The sequence below is a fragment of the Diprion similis genome, chromosome 6, assembly GCF_021155765.1.
Source record: "Diprion similis isolate iyDipSimi1 chromosome 6, iyDipSimi1.1, whole genome shotgun sequence".
NCBI lineage: Eukaryota > Metazoa > Arthropoda > Insecta > Hymenoptera > Diprionidae > Diprion > Diprion similis.
This window is the reverse complement of record NC_060110.1, coordinates 22,662,721-22,680,878: the sequence shown is the minus strand read 5'-3', so window position 1 is coordinate 22,680,878 and position 18,158 is coordinate 22,662,721. Positions and strand designations below refer to the sequence as shown.

At 39.9% G+C, this 18,158-nt stretch overlaps 3 protein-coding genes across 6 annotated transcripts; 2 read left to right on the top strand and 1 right to left on the bottom strand.

Annotated features, from left to right (window-relative positions):
- Positions 1 to 609: 609 nt before the first annotated feature.
- LOC124406633 (ubiquitin-60S ribosomal protein L40) lies at positions 610 to 2,254 on the top strand. The gene is made up of 3 exons (XM_046882113.1): positions 610 to 744; positions 1,442 to 1,641; positions 1,940 to 2,254. The coding sequence occupies exons 2-3, from the start codon at positions 1,452 to 1,454 to the stop codon at positions 2,134 to 2,136; spliced, it is 387 nt and encodes a 128-aa protein (XP_046738069.1). The 5' UTR covers positions 610 to 744; positions 1,442 to 1,451; the 3' UTR covers positions 2,137 to 2,254.
- A 157-nt stretch (positions 2,255 to 2,411) lies between these two features.
- LOC124406629 (polyphosphoinositide phosphatase) lies at positions 2,412 to 8,282 on the bottom strand. Of its 4 annotated transcripts, none has more exons than XM_046882108.1 (14): positions 8,070 to 8,282; positions 7,706 to 7,931; positions 6,698 to 6,865; positions 5,684 to 6,077; positions 5,340 to 5,586; positions 5,031 to 5,226; positions 4,712 to 4,910; positions 4,038 to 4,625; positions 3,835 to 3,947; positions 3,504 to 3,744; positions 3,204 to 3,419; positions 2,941 to 3,123; positions 2,714 to 2,882; positions 2,412 to 2,625 (listed from the first exon to the last, which is right to left on the bottom strand). In XM_046882108.1, the coding sequence occupies exons 1-14, from the start codon at positions 8,151 to 8,153 to the stop codon at positions 2,524 to 2,526; spliced, it is 3,126 nt and encodes a 1,041-aa protein (XP_046738064.1). In that variant the 5' UTR covers positions 8,154 to 8,282; the 3' UTR covers positions 2,412 to 2,523. The 4 variants fall into 4 exon arrangements, with proteins under 4 accessions (XP_046738064.1, XP_046738065.1, XP_046738066.1 ...); XM_046882109.1 differs by having other exon boundaries at positions 5,699 to 6,077; XM_046882110.1 differs by lacking the exon at positions 6,698 to 6,865 and having other exon boundaries at positions 8,070 to 8,281.
- Positions 8,283 to 10,816: 2,534 nt separating this feature from the next.
- On the top strand, positions 10,817 to 17,941 carry LOC124406632 (coiled-coil domain-containing protein 170). The gene is made up of 15 exons (XM_046882112.1): positions 10,817 to 11,032; positions 12,617 to 12,715; positions 12,815 to 12,946; positions 13,060 to 13,248; positions 13,731 to 14,000; positions 14,091 to 14,235; positions 14,319 to 14,491; positions 14,614 to 14,814; positions 14,919 to 15,062; positions 15,436 to 15,513; positions 15,884 to 16,047; positions 16,325 to 16,433; positions 16,680 to 16,916; positions 17,315 to 17,484; positions 17,674 to 17,941. Exons 1-15 carry the CDS (start codon positions 10,934 to 10,936, stop codon positions 17,822 to 17,824), a joined length of 2,361 nt encoding a protein of 786 aa, XP_046738068.1. The 5' UTR covers positions 10,817 to 10,933; the 3' UTR covers positions 17,825 to 17,941.
- The last annotated feature ends 217 nt before the right edge of the window (positions 17,942 to 18,158 follow it).

The window sequence follows — 18,158 nt, the reverse complement described above, 5'->3', positions numbered from 1 at the left end:
TGTTATGAAAAAAAGTTTACCAAAATGGACTCAACTCACTTTGAATGGAACAACACCTTTCTGATCTTTGTTCGTTTAAAAATTACGACATCATGAAAACGGATTCAAGTTCTCCTTAATTCTGACTTCCCAATAATTTCTTCAGTGTCTAATTCAAACCTTGGAATCAATAGCAAAAAATTGGGATGAAATTGCAAGTTCTCTTTTATTTGAAATTCAACTGCAATAGGTACTAAAAATCAAGCAATATTGAAGCTATTAAAAATCTAACAAAAATCACCTCGTTTCACCTCGAAGAAAACAAAATTTCAACAACGGTTGACGAATTATCGAGAAACGTTATTATTTTCACGCAGAAACGAGGCTTTAAACTTACATTTTCATGATTTCAAGCTTCGGCTGAAAGCAGTTAAAGATGGTTGTGTTAACGGCTCCGTTGATAAAGAAGCGTCTGGATCGGTAACACGGCTTCTCATCATTTACCCGCAGAGTAATGGTCATGAAAATTCGTTCTGGGGTAACCGTTTTTGAAAGATTTTGACAATAACGATTTCAAAACATCCCGCCAGTATCTCTAATCCCCATTTGAATCAGAATCGAGCTCTCGACGATTCGACCGCAAAGTGACGCACGTTAGAGGCCCGTTTATCGATAGTCTCGAACGTAAGAGAAACGGATGTTGAAGCGCCTCTAACGGCGAATCTTTCCGTTAAGTAGGCTTGCGACAAGCACGTTGTCGAATCGGTGAGTCGAGTAATTTCTGTATATTTCGCATATTGATACCGAAAACCGGGCGGAACCGTCGACTGGGCTCGAAAATCCCAACAATATTGAATCGGCCTGATCTTAGCTCGATAAATTTTCCGCAACGATTCCAGCGAAATGTTGACAAAACAATTGCTCGGAAACAACGTTGCTGTCGACCCCATGCGCATGGGATGAATTCATTCGATACGAAATTTTCCAGTTTTACTTTTAACGCTCGCCCTGATTTCGCCCAATATATCCCTAATTGACGGTTTTGGAGCAATTTAAGTCAAGTCAACGGTTCCACTAGTCCGGATCCAATTCGGCTCTCGGACAAACGTCATAATCCAGATTCTCGCGACGGTATGAGTGCTTCTGGTTTCATACAATTAGGTTTATTCAATGCGTGATTTTAACGACCGTAAATGCTTAGCGATTTTGCATCCGCGTCGTCTGCTCGTAATTCGAAACGCTTACTAGCGAGTTACCCTATTTTCAACCCTTTAATGGGAGTCGCGAGTCAGTTGGATTAGGTTATGCTATCAAGCTTCTACCAGCGTGCACCTCTAAAAAAAATCGATCTACAATATTTATCCCCCCCCCCCCCCCCCCGCCCTTAATCCTCCTTTTCCTCAACTGTATAATTTTTGTATAAAGAACAGTTTTTATAGCAATGTGTATGCTTGTTGCACAGGTGAGCCACGATGCAGATCTTCGTAAAGACCCTCACGGGCAAGACCATCACCCTTGAGGTAGAGGCGTCCGATACCATCGAAAATGTCAAGGCTAAAATCCAGGACAAAGAGGGAATCCCTCCAGACCAGCAGCGACTCATCTTCGCCGGCAAACAACTCGAGGATGGCCGTACTCTTTCAGACTACAACATCCAGAAGGGTGAGAAAATCAATGATTGGATAACTTAAGTCTTAGTTTTCAATTCTAGTTGTTCTTCGATCCAAACGCTGGTTTCAGCACACCCGAAACATCATGTTTTGCCGATATGATTGAATGTATATGTATACATAAAAAACGTAGAATTGAATACAATTGAAAAAGAAGTATAATCATTCATCTTGAGACTGGCAGCGACTAACTAGGACTCATTGAGCAATATTATTATACCAAATTTCTTGAAAATTATATGTGCATACACATTGATGAAAATCACTAATTCTTTCATTGCAATTTTCAGAATCTACGCTTCACCTGGTGCTGAGACTCCGTGGTGGTGTCATTGAACCCACGCTCCGTATTCTTGCCCAGAAATACAACTGCGACAAAATGATCTGCCGCAAATGCTACGCACGACTCCATCCCCGTGCTACCAACTGCCGCAAGAAGAAGTGTGGCCACACAAACAACATCCGCCCCAAGAAGAAGCTGAAGTAGATCTTTTGCCCAATTCATTTCTCCAGGCCATGGGAATTATGGAATCTGTACCAAACTATGTATCGTGCGCCTGTATCTTTCTTATTCTTGATTCCAATAAAATCTAAGTGATCAATTATACATTCTGAATCATTCCATTTTACTTCTTTTTTTTTCCTACTTTATATTTCTAGTAGTCGCGCTTTCAATTACATTGACTAGAACAAATGGTAATATCATTGGTTTCAAATTTTTCACCCATGTAGAAAGGTATTCGGATAAATTATCCAAAATTGTCTTGAGGCTGTTCGTTTATTAGATCATTATTAAATATCTCTAATTTAAATGCATTTTCAATTAGTATAGGTATATATATTAAAAATAATTAACTTAATATCTATGATTGAATTATGAACTTCCGCATAATCCGTTTCGTCTGGTTAGCATTTGCTCTTGAACATAATTTTCGTACAAAATCATGTCATTAGTATTTGGCACAGAACCACCGATCTAAAAACGAGAGCCAAAATTTACATCACGGTCTTATAATTTCCATTTATATTTAACTATTTATGAAAATATTATTTATTCTACATACCTTGGCTCTCCTCACGTATTGTGCATAAATACTGATACTCGCGTCTTTGACAACAGGAAGAGAAACTTTGGCGTTCACACACTCTGGAAAGGACGCCTGCTGAACCAATTTAGATCGTATTTTTGAATGATCTGTTAGGTAGGTTGCATTCCGACCTATTAGCACGTACCTGAAAATATACTTTGTATAAGTAATTACACTTCTTAATTCAACGAATGCCTGTTTACCTTTTGTACAAAAGAATGTCTGCCCTTTTTGGAGACTCCGGTTGGGTTCCGTAGACTTCTCGCATTGTCGGAAAAAAGGATTCAAAGGAAACTAGTTCAGAACTATCCTTCGATGCAGTCAATTGGGAGTCGTTAGCATTTTGGTGGCTCTCGTCATCGTCAGAACTTGAGTCTAAACTCGAACTGTGTGAATAGACAGGGAAAACTCGTTAACAAATTAGGAAATCGTCTCCAATTCGATCTTAGTACAAAGCTTTACTCACCTGGCACTAGATGCTGTACTGCTGGTACTGCTTTGACCAGTCATAGACGGATTTTTCATGTTTGCATTTTTGTTACCCGTTTCCTCTCGTCTTCTGCCTGGCCTTACTCGCACAGCAAAGGGGCTGAAGTTTGTTGTAAAATGAGGCATAAAATCCCTGACCGAGTGGCTTATTTTGTATGCATACACATCGAGTAACACCGATAATTCGTGAGGGCTGAAATGTTAAGATGCAAATTCTGTGTCAACTAACAGTAAAGGTTTGTGAAGGAGTAATTCGCACTAAAAAGCATAATCTTACCGATGATAATCGTAATATACGTCTACCATTTCCTCTTGCGTGTGCTGTAACTGGATCATTTCTGAACACGACTTTGTGACTTCATTAAGAGCGTAAGGAAGACACTTCAAAACGTTTCTATCCCACCATTGAGTCAATACTTTTGTTCTTCGAGTATATTTACATGCTGGCTTGTGATGGAGATAGTAATCAGTTACAAGTTCCCATAACGGAGTTTTTCCTTCTTCCGGAACAAACAATCCTAAGCATTGAGAGGACAGTTGTTACTTCGAAATTCCAAGTCACCCATATGAATTAATAATTTTCAGAAAACCGATGTACTTTCACGGACCTAAGAAGAGATTAATAGTGTGTTGTTTTTCCTGATCGCTGAAAGTATTGCTGAAATATCTGCTCAACGTTTGCATGATATCGTTGCCTTGACTCGTCCACGGTGCAGTTTTCCTGGAAACAGGATCAATTACGGTAATTTTTTACTTCTACATGCGAGATAATTGAATTCATTTTCTTCATTGACAGCCCAGTTTCTTTTACCTGTATGTTTTTATCCTATGTACCAACTGCGATCCTCCGTACTGCAATGCCAAAGTATCACCGTGATCCTCGTACAGCTCTTCAAGTAGCCGTACGCAGTCGGAGTCAAATTCCAACTTTGGAGCTTCTAGCACTCCCAAAGCGCACAATTGAAAGCCCAAAGCACATTTTCCAATTGCAAACTGAGCTGTGTTGGTTCTATCCAAGCAATCCACACAATTCGTCCTAATGATTCCAGTTTGCAGAGTTCCTTTCCGCACAAAGCATTGTCTCACTTTATTTTCAATTGATTCAGTCTCCGACTTTTCCAGACGTCCTGACGCCTTCGAATTACTGTCACGATCCGATGGAAATTGACCGGGGGAACTTATTCGTGGTAAACTTAAGTTGAGCGTTGTTTTCGAATCATTTCTTGTCGTGCCTAAAAGGGTCGGATTGAAGTCATTCCTGTGAGGTTTCCTGTTACTATTAGCTGTTGAGAATAAATTTCTCTGGTTGTAGTACGGATTCTGTGATTGGAAGATTCCTGTTTTCAGTACAGCACTGTGTGCTATATTTGCTAGTCGCCCCATCACGTTTGCTTCCTTGCTGTTGAAAGAATATCATAACTGTAAGATTAGTAGTAAAATGGGCTACGAAGGTTTTGAATGATAAAATAGCATTTTAAGGCTCACCCCTTATTCTTTCTAGCCATATCGAAACTGATATATTGTATAATATGTTCCGGTGGTAGGAATTGATTCAAGTATCTCACAGCCATACTGAGCTCCTCGCTCAAAGTGCTTTCGTGTTTCTTTTTTTCTCTCTTCTTCACCAGATTCAATATTATGATTGGTGATCCGTATCTTTTTAATAGTTGATTGAAATGTGCACCTGCAATAAACTCACGATTGCTAAGTTTATTACTTGCCTAATTTCAGCAATTTTTAATATCCAGACTTCATGTTTTTTATTGTTCGCATTGTGTTATATTTTGAAAGAAACCTTCCATACCTGCAGTTTCGACGTAAGGATCAGTCAGATCGCAAGTAATTGTAGGTTTGGGTACCATTTTACTGACGTCCTGTCTCCAGTGGCCAGGGACAGAGCCGCGCATTTGTACAAAGGAACTGAAGTGCCCGTGACTGAAAGAGCTGATACCAGAGTCATGGACGATCTGTTCAGTTTCTACTTCGTTTGCGACATCTCCCTGAATTGTATTAAAGTTTATACTTGAATTATATATACTTTATACGCTGAATTATTGAAAAGTGCAGCCTGCAAGTGAAGACGAAATTGAGTTGGATCAACTTGTCAACTCACATCAAAATTTGCACCTCTTTTTAGGAATCTGGTCCCTGCATATTTGGTACTTCTTCTAGCGATTATAGTAACGTACATTGACCTGCCAAAAATGCTGATATTTGACTGTCCAATAAATCCGTGTGTTATGTATAAAATCCAGTCGGGATGTAAATATTTTTCTACGGGTAGCAGGAGGTGTGAATTCCAAACAAAACGCCGGTTTGGATTACTGCGCACTCCGTAATTGACGATTTTTTCATCGAATCTGACAAAGTGAGAAAATCAGATGTTTATATCTATGCATTGAAAAAATTACATTGAAACAGTGAACCGGCCAATTGCACTTGGAATAAGCTGCTAACGCATTGTTCTCATACTCGCTGCTCTCTGGATTTTCTCTAAAGGCCCACATGTTGAAAAAATCTTCAGAATCTTCGACATCGTCAGCTTCACTTTTGTTTTCTGGATTTGCTGTTGGAATGTCTGATTTGATGTGCCTGGGTGGCGCCATATTGAACTGTAAGGTCTGCGTCAGATCGTAGGAGTAGCTGAAGTAGAAATTACTGCTTAGGTCGATGTTTTGAAACATTTTCACGTATCTCTGTTCGTCAGGATGGAATAGGCGGACTGTATCATTTGGAATATAAATCATAGCAGTGTCCTCGGTTTTGTATAAAGTGTGGTGACCAATTACAGCGACGCGACACCTTTTTGTAACCAGAATGATATAGTAGCCCTCCAAGAAACGGACGAACCCTAATGGAGAAGAAAGAAGGTTCGTAAGTTGCCAGAATCATGTCGGGACAGTGGTATAAATGTGTTTCAAGATAATTAAGATATTTAATTAGCTCAACGTCAACGATCTTAAACTGCGGAGCTTGCTCTATGCACAATAAGGATTGACAATCGACTCAGCACTACTAAATGGATCGTGCGGAAGATACATCAGTTATATTAAACTAACATTTCACGCTAATTTAAATTATATAAATTTTTGGGATTAAGAATTCATGACTGACGATGATGTACGCACGAATGCTTCTGAATACATGAAAATATGCTTCCTCCAAATAATCGTTACCCAGACCACACTTGACTGTAACTAAGTAATGAACATGCTGATGATTTTTATAGAAGTGAAGCCAGCGTGTTCTAATATACTAAAATACAGGGCAGCTGTGCAAGACGTTTTGATTTTACGTGATCTATTGCTGACGATACTTTCATGCGAATTTTATTCAACACCAACCCATGCCTGCCTACTGAAGCACATTAAAGGTAAAAATGATTACAAACAAAAAATGAACAATACGAAGTATGTGACATGTGTTATGAGTAAGATGTAACTAATTGTCAGTGAGCGTGGTAAGCCTTACCAAGGAGGCCAAAAGCCGGTACTAGCCTTGGAAAAGAATCTCGTTGCCAAATTGTCTTCCAGGTGAATCGTGTTTGGGTTGGTTTATGTTGTGATGCTTGCGGTTCTTGTTTCTGCGGCTCTTCGTTAGTAGCCTCGCAGGTTGTTGTTGGTTCGTGATTAAGATTGCCTTAGTAGCGAGTATAAATGTGAGTGAACTGGGTCTCTTGAGCGCAGTTTAGGTTTTACGAACCTTTCACTTATGACAAATACGTGAATAAAATAAGTGAGAGACTAGGAGCAAAATGAGCCTTGTATCCTTTTTTCAAGCATTGAATCGTAAGTATAAATTTATTACAAATATCTATTAGTCAGAATTCCATTTAATCATTATAAAAATCTCAAAACTTTCAGAAAGAGTTTGAACTAAAGTATTGAATAATTTACATACTGGACAGCTTAGAAGTTATTCTCAAAAGCTTCGCGTCATATTTTATTCTCATTGAATGCATTGACACATTTTTATTTGAGAAACCATATTTATTTACTTATGCGCATTTTCCATCCCAGCCCTCAAATAAAAGTGAACAAAATCAAGACGGCGGACAAGCAATATTTGTTCGTGTTTTAATCAGACAATTTCAAAACAGAAGCAATTAATCAGACTCAAGGTAAGGATGACTAAAAAAATAGTCAATGTTGAAAGCTGCGAGTGTAAGAGACCCAATATTTCCTACGAATAGACTAAAATAGGATATCTATGCAAAAAAGAGGATCAAAAAAAAAAAAAAAAAAAGATAAAAAGAAACAATGAGAATTATACAAGAGAAGAACTCTCGGTGAAACGTGATACAGTCTAAAGCAAATCACATGCAATTGAGTAAGACTTGCATTCAACTAGCAGTAACTAATCTAAAATCATATGAGGATGATGATATCTGGGTAAACTTGATCGTCCATCATCCAACACCCAGTCCAACTTATTGCATTCTCCACAAGTAGCGCGTTAACATGTTGCTGAATGATTTACCAATTATTCCAAACGCCGATACAACGCGGGCAACTCCACCAGTGTTGCTTCGCTGTCCCATCCGACTGCGGTTACCAATATCGATTTTGTTAACTAGATCCTTAATCTCTTCGCTCGTGTACTCCCTTTTGTCATCGTGAACTATGAGCTCCCTTGGGGACATTCTATCGATTTTCAAAACGCGAAATCTCGTCTGCGTATTGTTCGAGCCCATCAAATAGAAGCACTGAAAAACGCATGTCTGTTACTCTATTTCATCTCACATATTATTTTACGTCTATTGTTTATACATACTTTAAATGACAGGAGGAAAGTATCAAAATTGGCAAAGCAAACGTCAAAGATTGAGGTTATGTTTACTTACAAACTTTGTTTCGTACAGAGCGATCTTTTGTATCGATGAAATAATCGGGTGAAACATGATGTTGGGCTTTATTGGTTTCTCCATCCCGATTAGCCAAAGATATTCCTACGTTACTCTATAATAACAAGTATCCTCGCATCGAAATACGCCCACATACGAAATCACGATCGACTTGACATGACGGACAAGCCGTCTGCTCGTTGCTGTCATCGCAATGCTTACATGTGTAGATGCTAGCAAAAAATCATTCAAAATCATACTTATGGCACAATAAGCGCGAAAACAGAAGCTCGGGTCGATTTCAGAATTAAACAAATAAATATATAATCATGATCGAGCAACGTGAATGAGATCCTTGATGTTAACCTAACATAACCTATAACAATGACAAAATACTTACGTAACGGACGAGTTCTCTGACCGAAGTTAGGAGATACAGATTTACTGAAAATTCTGAATTGAAAGTAATTGATTGAGGAATGAAAGTAGATTCTTGTCAGCCTATTTCAACTTGAGATCATTCGGGCTTCGATTTGGAGTGTAAAAGTTAAAATAAAAAAACAAAAACTACAGGGGCAATAAAAATTAAAGGATTTCCCAAGACGTTCGTAATTCGTTTAACGACTATTCTCACACACTTCCGAATGTTTATTTTTACAAAATCAAGTGCCTATGTGTGCTCATCGCATAGGCGACACAGTAATATTGATAATAATACACTATACAGGTCTATAGTTTTGAACATTGAATTATTTCTTTGGGAAGCCAAGTTTGATGAGCAAATCGACACCTTGTGCCAATCCAACGCCAATCAACACCACTGTTGTTCCCAAAAGAACCTTGTCCATGGGTCCTCCCTTCAGATGCACTGGGAGATTGTTCGATATCTGAAAACAAAGCAGACATAAGTCGACGTTCTAGTATCTTGGCAGTATTTCTAATTCACTGGTTAAGATCACTGCAAACTCGAATAGTGAAATTTCTTTTGAATAAATGATATACCTGGAACTTTTGGTACTTCTTAAGTAGCTCAGACGGCACATTAGATTGCGACCTAACAGAGGTTGAAGCGGGCGCTACCTGCACCGGCTTGGTGTGCGGTAAGGCGTACATGATTTTAGGTGGCTCAGCAAGATCCAGACGATGGGGTGCCTGAAAGAATATCATTTCTAAATTGAATCGCTAGCTTAGGTTATCCACAATGATCAAAAGAAAAATTATCATCCGACCCAAGACTCGTAGACATATTTATTGACAGAGTTTCGGATGGTAAGGGTTGAACTTTTGCGACCGTTATCAATCAGTCACCTCGTGACAAATCTGATGGGGTAAATCTTCGACCGATTTACGGTCAAAAAAATGGTTAGATAGAGCTGTTATGTCAGGGCCGAGAAGGAACAGGCTGCAATGCAATCTCTAGATAGAATGTAACTGCATCGTAATTTAAGAACTGATGAATTTCTTTTCTTCCTACGATTACAATTTTCGTCCGATAATCTCAGTCGGAATATTTCGAACGAATTTCTGAATAAGAATTGGATGTCGTAACAGGTTTCGACCATGAATGAAAAATGGAGTCGTCTGCTTTTCGCGAGGTGAAAACCGTATTCGGTTGTTTCAGGATTTACGAAAAACAGCGAGACTTCGACTCATGGTCACCGTGAGTTCACAGGGTGCGATATTTCTCGTAAGTAAATTGTTGATAATTTACAGAATTCACTCACGAGTGGATAAAACGGCTGCGGGTGTCTTGTTTCCGCAATTCGACCTGTGAACGAGTTGAAATCGTAGTATGGCATCTTGGACTGCGACACTTCGAACTACTACGCCAGACAGCTGGCCGCTTCACACCGGACAAGCTTCCTCGCGCGAGAAAAGTAGTTCTTAAGCGCCAAAGTGTTTAAATTCAAACAGCGCGCTGACTGCATTTTTAAATCTTTAAAGGTTGTTCAAGATGTGTTTAGGCCAAAAGTTTTGCTTGGTTTCTAGATTACGCGTTAAATTGAACGAACATTTTATTTATTACATTCTGCTAACTTTGGTTGATTGTTATCGATTGAAATCGATTTAAGACGCAGTATTCAGAGATAACGTTGTAGCTGTTGTTGGATTCCAAGACTAAAGTACTTTTACTAGCTACGATGTAATTTACTCTGTAATTAATTATCCAAGTCTCGATCGCGGCTCATTTTGTATCGAGTCGAGAAAATTAGACGAGCAAAATATTTTTAAATTACATGCCTTGGTCTTGGCATTTGTTTATAAGCAATTGCAAGAGTCTCTGGATCTTGAAACTGACTATGGTACGATTACCGATTTCTTTTTTATCACAACATTTGAGTGAATATGCAAAAATACTACACGTATCTATGCACGCACGTCTGAAATTAATCGGTAGCTTGTTAATTCGTTTCTAAGTATTTATTTGGGCAAAGAGCTCTAACGAAGTGGATTACGATGCTTAGAGTGTGCAAGAGGCACGCGTGGGTTGCGTATGTGTAGCATTGATTTCACTCCTAGCAACGTAACGAAATGTTAAGCTCCGCATCCTTGTCAAAGAAGTTCGTTATTTTCTTGGATCGATGGTTTTCGATTATCTTCAGGGCGAGGGGAGAAATGGCGCCGAGCACCAGGTTCCCTTCAGTGTTGACATTCAATCGTCACGTGAAACAATTTTCATTTCGGCCCGATGAGTTGAACCGCGAGACTTCGGTCGTTCATCCGTTAAAATGCGACGTTCACACTCGTCAGTCAGTAATTTAAACTTCAGTGCAGTGTTGATTAGTAATATTACGCATGTACCGAAAAGTTAATTTAATTCATGCCGTGACCAGTGAGCCTTAAAGTTACCTTGAACAAAAACAATGGCATCCCCTGCAGAGGAAGCAACGGAAACATCACGAGGAAACAGTGACGAGGACCTCAAGATATTCGAAACACTTTGCATTTCTTCGCCGCAAAAGGTTTCAATTCAAATTTTCTAATGATGCTTTTTTAGTTTGCAGCGGTTCAGATCACGACAAGTACACCCATCATGTATTTCAATTTTTGTGATTCGAAAAGGCTCACTATCTGCGTAATCCATTTCAGGAAACTCAATATCTTGTTTTATTTCAAAATTGCCCATCGAGTAAAAAATATTCAAAAATCGCGTATAAATCTTCTCACACGGTGACTAACACTAATTGAATCACTATTGATAGTAACTTTGAATTTGATGACGCAAACATTATTTTCTTGGTCTCTTCCACGATAATTTACTGTGGAATTGATAATTGAATCATTCGACGAATCGAGTTCTTTCAATCAGTGGTCAATTCCAGTTAAGCTCCGACTGCTAATCAATTGGGACTAAAGACCACAAGGCATAGCATACATAACGCTGCGTAAAGAAACAGGTATATCGACCTGCAGGTGGGCAAAGGACAGGTTACCATAGCGCTGAAAATAATCGATTCGATTCGTTGGGCTGTTCCCCTTGTAGCCTCATCGCTGCACTGTTCTATTTGTGTACCCGAAAAACGACAACAATTATACGTACGACGCATATTTTACAACAGGGCGATCGATATATGAAAGGGAAATCATCTTTGGGTGAAATTCATGAGATATAAAAGCTAGCTGTCTTATCTGTCTGTAAATTCTGTAGAGAGTACCCCTTGGAGATAGGAGATAACAGGTGGTAAGAATTATACGGAGAGAATAAATCGCGAAGAGAATCAATTATTGGTTATAGCTTTCAGATAGATCCCCCCCCCCCCCGTTTTATGTAGGGCATTCCTGCGCAAGGTAGGTACCATCTTTTTGACCTCAACTTAGTTAAGCATAATCCACCAAATACCTGGTTTCTGATTTATTTATAGCCGAGCAGCATGCCGGCCTCAAAGTCATCTTCGTGCATAGCACGAGTTTGGTCACGAAATAGTGATCGGAGATATAATATATAATATACGGCATAACCAACCCCGACGATCTTCCCCAGTTCCAGTCCTCGTTCAACTCCGTTTGGTACGGAATCGCGTTTCCCCCACAAAGGTGGTTTAGCCTCGTTATAAAACCGACGATAAATAAAATAAGTGGTTAAAATTAAAGTTTGGATTTAATTTGGTGTGTTGTCTTAGTTATGTGTTGAAACAATTATTATCAAAGAGTTTGATCGTATTTTTCAATCCAGTTTTTAAAATTCGTATCCGCCTGTGCATAGGCAACTAGAATAACGAACTGCCATGTACGAACGTTTGGTTGCTAGTAAACAGGCGCAAAAAATTGCTGTGCTCTCGTTTCAACTGCTTCGAGATAGAGAGGTCATCGTTAAAGTTTTAGGAGAATTCTGTAGGTCTGCATGTTTTTTTCTCATTATGGTGCTTGCCGTGGCAAATTGAGCAGAGCGTAAAATGCAATGGGTACAATTATACTCAATGGGTGAGTTAATCAACGTTTTCTGGTATAGCTTCATAGAGAGGGATAATTTGACTTTTCTTTTTCTATAGAAAGACTTCATTCAATCGCAGAATAAAATTAAATTGACGATATGATTGCACCAACAGATGCAGGAATCGGACGATGCAATGACGCATGACGTGACAACGACTCTCAGAAGCGAACTTGCTGCCCTAGAATACAAGAGGGACCGTCTTATGACTGATGTAAGTATTGTCTTCTGGATAAATGGTAAACGCGTGGAAATCTAGCAGAAATTTTCTGTAAAACTGACGAATTAATTACTAATTGATTACTGTGTACAGCTGCAAGAGATGAAGAGTGCAGTGAGATCCCGTGACCAGAGAGTGGTCGAGCTACAGGTAGAGGCTGACCAGCTGAGGGAGCAGGCAGCGAGACAGAATGCAGTAATTTCAAGTCTGAAAAAGCGTATACAAGTTCGTATAGAGTTGATTGAATTTTTTTGTCGAGCTCCGCAATTTCCCCGAAAATGAAACGAGCGAATTTTCGTACTCCCAAGGCAATTTTATACCATATCCGTTACACGCAGGAACTTGAAGAACGAGAAAGAACTTTGTACGCCAGCCAGGGGAGGAGCGAAATAACCATTCAAAGCTTGCAACGGGACTCCAAGTACCACGAGGACAAGGTTCGCGAATATGAAAAGAAGATACGGCAACTCGAGCATAACATTAACGAGGAAATTCAACTCAAGGAAAGAGCACGTCTCAATTTACAAGTAAGCATGACTACATGAACTGGTCTTCTTTAATCATATAAAATTTAACAGCGCTCTTGACATGATTGGATATGCAATCCTTGCGTGCATGAAATATCCTTCATCGTCCACGATCGATTAGCTACTTTGTTAGAAATATTCCCAGCGGATTAACGTGCGAAGATGAAGTAGAAGGTATATGGTGAATCGATATTCGACTCGTGCTGGAAGAACTTTGATACGAACTATAGCGAAACTTGATATTTTTGCCAAACATTTCTTTCTTTGCTTGTGAAGTTTTTCTTTTCTAGATTCTACTTCATTACATACGAAAAAAAATTATTCTTCTACAGAATTAATCGCTGTAAATGAAAAATCGAAAAATCTGTAAAGAAAACTTGTAGAACTTGTAGGATTCTCTTGAGATCGATCACGAATGAGAAAGTAAGGAATTTCTTAGAGAAAATCGCACGAAAATTAAAATCGTGGATAAAATTTCACAGGACTTTGTTCGGAGGTTGGCGCATTCGCTAGGAGTGGAATATTGTGACAGCAGTCATCACAGTCCAGACGTGGTGATACACAAGGCAGAGGAGCTCGTCCAGGAAGTAAACCGACTTCGATCGAAGAGCACAAACGCAGAGTCTCACCTAAGCAGCATTGAATCGGAATTACGGAGTTGCAGAGATGCTCTGGACCGGGCCAACGTCGACAAGGATCAAGTGCAGAGACAAGCAGCGTCTCAGCTCCTCGACTTGGAGCGTCTCCGGCAGGTCGATTATTATTACACAGATGAATGCCGGGTAATTGCGAGATGCGGAGGAATCGATACGTGAATATATTTCCATGTTTTTCACCCCCAGGAAAAAGAATGCGTCGAAATGCAGTTGAGGGTTGCCGAGAGGGATCTGAACGATCTGAGAGACAAGCTCGTAAATGCAAACAGGAACATAACCAGTGCGACTGGGAATATTTCAAATCAAGAGGCTCTGATTTGCCAACTTCGAGGTGGTCCCTCGTTTCATATTTTTCCGTTAATCCCCCATCGCGCTGAAATCTAGACAGTGGATAATCCCCCGCGTATTTTTCAGAGGACTTGAAATTACGCGAGGAAAAATGTCAAAGGGTGCAAAACGAGCTCAGGCATCTCCTCGAGTCGATGGCGATTCTCGTCAGTAACCCGAACAGATTTGTCGAGACGCATGAGAACGCTATAAAGGATCGAATTCGCGAGATACTTACCGAGAACAAGGATCAGCAACTGGTAAGCTCAAGGATCAATTGGACTCGCTGTATTACGAAGATAGATAAATAAAAGATCGCTGCTCAGAAGTGTGGGTGAGAAGTTTAAAAATGTCTACATAAACCGCTGCTTCAATATTTCAGAAAATTCAAGCTCTGAGGGATAAACTGAGCGTGGCACACGACACGTCCAATCGTCAAACTGAAATGACGGAATCTACGATGATGCAGGTGCGCTCGCTTGAGGAAGAGCGTGCGGTATTGGAAAGCAAAATTCACAAGCTCGAATCAGAGCTGACGAGCTGCGAGCTTTCTCGAGAATCTCTCCGCCGCGACAAGCAAACGGTAAGAGAAATTCCGCTTAGCTGCGTTTTTAACAAGGTGCGCTGAGTCCGCCAAACCAAAAAACGAATCTAATCAACGTCGATACAACGTCTGATCATTTTCAGTTCATGGCTTTTCTCGATCGACTTGGAAAAGCTATGCAGATGGACGAAATCTCGCAGGAAATTGGAATCGATCTTCACACCGAGTCCCTTCTCGTACGCGCTGAACAACTTGCCAAACTGGAGTGCGATAAGATGGTAGACAAGGTGAGGTCCATGATATTTATTTTTTAGATCCTGCATCATGATCAAACACGGAACTTCCCGATGGTTTACACATATAATTTTATCTGGACAATAGCTGTGTAATGAGTCCAGATGTAGGGAGGAAGTTTTCCTTCCAGTCTTATCAATTACATTATAAACTTCTGAAAACCTGAAATCTTGAGATTCAATTAGAGTGAATTAGTGAACTTGGAGGGTAGTGAGACCCGGTAAAAGGAGTCTGGAGTAAATTAAGCTGAAGAAATTCGCCTCAATTATTTGTTTTCGGATTTAAAGTAGTGGAAAATAATTAAAAAATCAAGTATGTGTTGGTCTACACATATGAATATACGTGCGTGTGTGTATGTGTGCTTAGCTGTTGTGCTGCAACTACACAACTTTTCCAAGGATTCGTCGGGAGCGCTCCTTCCACGAACTGCCTTGTATCAAAGAAGTAAGCTCTCAGTAGTGAAGATGTAGAGGCACTGTAAGAAATCGCTTCAACATCCATTTCACTATGCAATTATCATGATATTTTAGTTGCAACATTATCATCAACTTCGTCGCGTGCAGCTAAAACTCTGCCGTTTTTATTTGGTCTTAGCCGACATTACCACCATTTTTTTTCATTTGATCTGTGCTTTAGATGAGCAGAATGAAATCTAGGAGAGTTGATAAAATCTTAAGCAAAAATACAAGCAAATGGAGAGACGATTAACGTCTCAACGACTTTACTGATCTCCCGGATTTCGAGTGCGAAAGATTTTTTATTTTCCAAACAAAACGCGTGTGCTGTTTTACCAACTCGTTCACGATCATTCTAGACGTCGGTAGTTTACCAGCTGCAACGCCGTATAAGAACCCTGAGAGAACAGCTCCAGCGAAGAGATTTGCACTTGGATCTTCTGCGGAGGAAATTGTCTCTCCAGGAAGACAGTGTTCGCATGAAGAACATGCTGCAGTCTGAAAAAGACGAGGCCAATCTTCGGTAAGCATGGATCCCATGCAAAGTAAAGTGGCAAAAAAGATCGGTGGATTGTATTAATTTGCAAGATGTCTTTTTGTGCCGAGTAGCTATTAAATCATAAAGCAATTTCTTCGGCGTTCTGAACCGTTGCTGATCAAGTGCAAAGCAGCACGTGGTATAGCTGTTATTTCTTCAAAATAAGATGACAGGACTTGCAGCCATATTTTCAGCGAAAGATCCGCTGCCCATAGAATGTCTGTAAATTAAAAAAAAAAAAATTTTCTTTGAATTTACACAGAGTGAAGAAGCTGATGAAGCAAATCGATAGACTTCAGATACAGCTGACGGAGGAAAAGTCGAGGAACAGGGAGATCAGCGGACAGCTCACCGAGGCTGCTGATTACAAGGTGAATTTGATCGCGTCGTTAAATAGCTTTGTGGTTTGATGAAATTTGAGTATAATAATTAAACCCACCGACGACGCAGCAAATAATCGCGTGTCGGTGCGTAATTGCGCGGTTTTTCGAAGCCTCGTAATTAATTATCGACCTCGGTAGTGAGGTGATTGAGAAAGACCGATTAAAACTTGATTCCTTTTCCTGCGTATCATCGATGTTCGATTCTCGATCCCTGTTCTTCTTCGCTTGATACAGATAGCGGCTCTGGAGCGAAGCAGGAAAATTGAAGAACTGCAAAAACGACTCGTCGAAAGCGAGATGCTGCGGACCAGGTACAACCGGAAGCTGACCATGCTTAAGGACCAGATGAGGACTGTGACTGAAACCGGTGAACAAGAGAGGTCCATAAACGATCACTCGCTGCAACTTCTTAGGGATGAATTGGCGCAGGTTAAGCAAAACCTGGCGGAGGTCACGCGGAGGGAATCGCAGGTACGAAATAATGAATATGAAATAGAAAAAACTAAACGGAAGAATTGCATAATAAAAAAAAAAAAAAAATGCGAGTGATATCAGAGTCTAACGGTACATGGAAATCGGCTTCGTTATTGAAATTATTACTTATACATACATTCAAGATAGGAAGAAATTTTCAATGGCGAGTTTGCAGAGGTCGATCGTGAACCGAAGCACGTGCGAAATATTGCGGAATATCGAATCGCTTTTGGCAATCTGACACAACCGGCATGCGCCTCGAGTTTTCGTGAGAGAGTTACTAATTATACAGCATCGTTCTGTATTTCGACGGCAGGTCACAGCCGAAAAGTTTATCAGTAATTAATGCGGTTATCGGTTGTGATGATGATTTTAATTGCATTTTTTAAATTCAGCTACAGAGCTTTCGAGTCTCCGTTGCAAAGTTGCTTTCCGAACCGATATGCACACCTGATTACGAGATCATATCAAGACTACAGAAAATGGTTTCTGCCCATCGGGACTTCACGATGCTCTCGAGAAGATACGACGAACCTCTCGAAGCCAGTCCCTCCAGATGCACAAGGTAAGCTTTATCGGAGAATTGAAAATCACGCCAGCTTCAGTTTGGATCTTCGTTTTTTTCCAAGTAGATGAAAATGCATTTAAAAAATCGGGAAAGAAGAATTTCGAAAACTGTTAATTTATGATCTTTTTAATCTTTTACACTATTCTTGAAGAGAATTTTGTGGCGATGTTTATTTATGTTACTCAGCATTCACCCGGTGCATCCTGTTCATCCGCCGATCTCACCGGGATCACGATGCACAAGGTACGACGACAGCGGTTACACGGATCCACCGGATCTCCACGACATCGACGACGACTACAGCAAGAGGCCGATTCGTAGTAGCTTGCTTCCGTGACATCGGTCAAAATTTTAAGTTCTTCTTCGCGAAGTCTCTTTTATCTTTTTTTGGATCGTTAAATTTTTCAAACCACGCGTCTAAGTTAATGGTATAAAATTATGATGTACCTACATCGTAGACGACACTTGGCAATGCTAGTCTGTCTTAATGACTTACACTATCAGCCGATGGATGTCGTTTATAACTTAGAGACGCACAAGGATCTCGAAATATTTCTAATACCTCGAGAAAATAAAAAGCAAGAACACAAGGAACGTAGAAAAAACTTGTTCATGTAAAAGTAAAGGACTAAGAATATGAAATTTTATTTCACTTTTCGGATTTAAAATTG

Excerpts from the sequence above, each read along its gene's own strand:
- LOC124406633 (XM_046882113.1), top strand. The coding sequence starts at position 1,452 with ATGCAGATCTTCGTAAAGACCCTCACGGGCAAGACCATCACCCTTGAG. Across the intron at positions 1,642-1,939 it reads AGACTACAACATCCAGAAGG|AATCTACGCTTCACCTGGTG; the intron begins GTGAGAAAATCA and ends TGCAATTTTCAG.
- LOC124406629 (XM_046882108.1), bottom strand. The coding sequence starts at position 8,153 with ATGGAGAAACCAATAAAGCCCAACATCATGTTTCACCCGATTATTTCA. Across the intron at positions 4,911-5,030 it reads TCCTTACGTCGAAACTGCAG|GTGCACATTTCAATCAACTA; the intron begins GTATGGAAGGTT and ends AGTTTATTGCAG. Across the intron at positions 3,745-3,834 it reads CACTATTAATCTCTTCTTAG|GATTGTTTGTTCCGGAAGAA; the intron begins GTCCGTGAAAGT and ends CTCAATGCTTAG.
- LOC124406632 (XM_046882112.1), top strand. The coding sequence starts at position 10,934 with ATGGCATCCCCTGCAGAGGAAGCAACGGAAACATCACGAGGAAACAGT. Across the intron at positions 13,249-13,730 it reads GAGCACGTCTCAATTTACAA|GACTTTGTTCGGAGGTTGGC; the intron begins GTAAGCATGACT and ends AAAATTTCACAG. Across the intron at positions 14,001-14,090 it reads ACTTGGAGCGTCTCCGGCAG|GAAAAAGAATGCGTCGAAAT; the intron begins GTCGATTATTAT and ends TTTCACCCCCAG.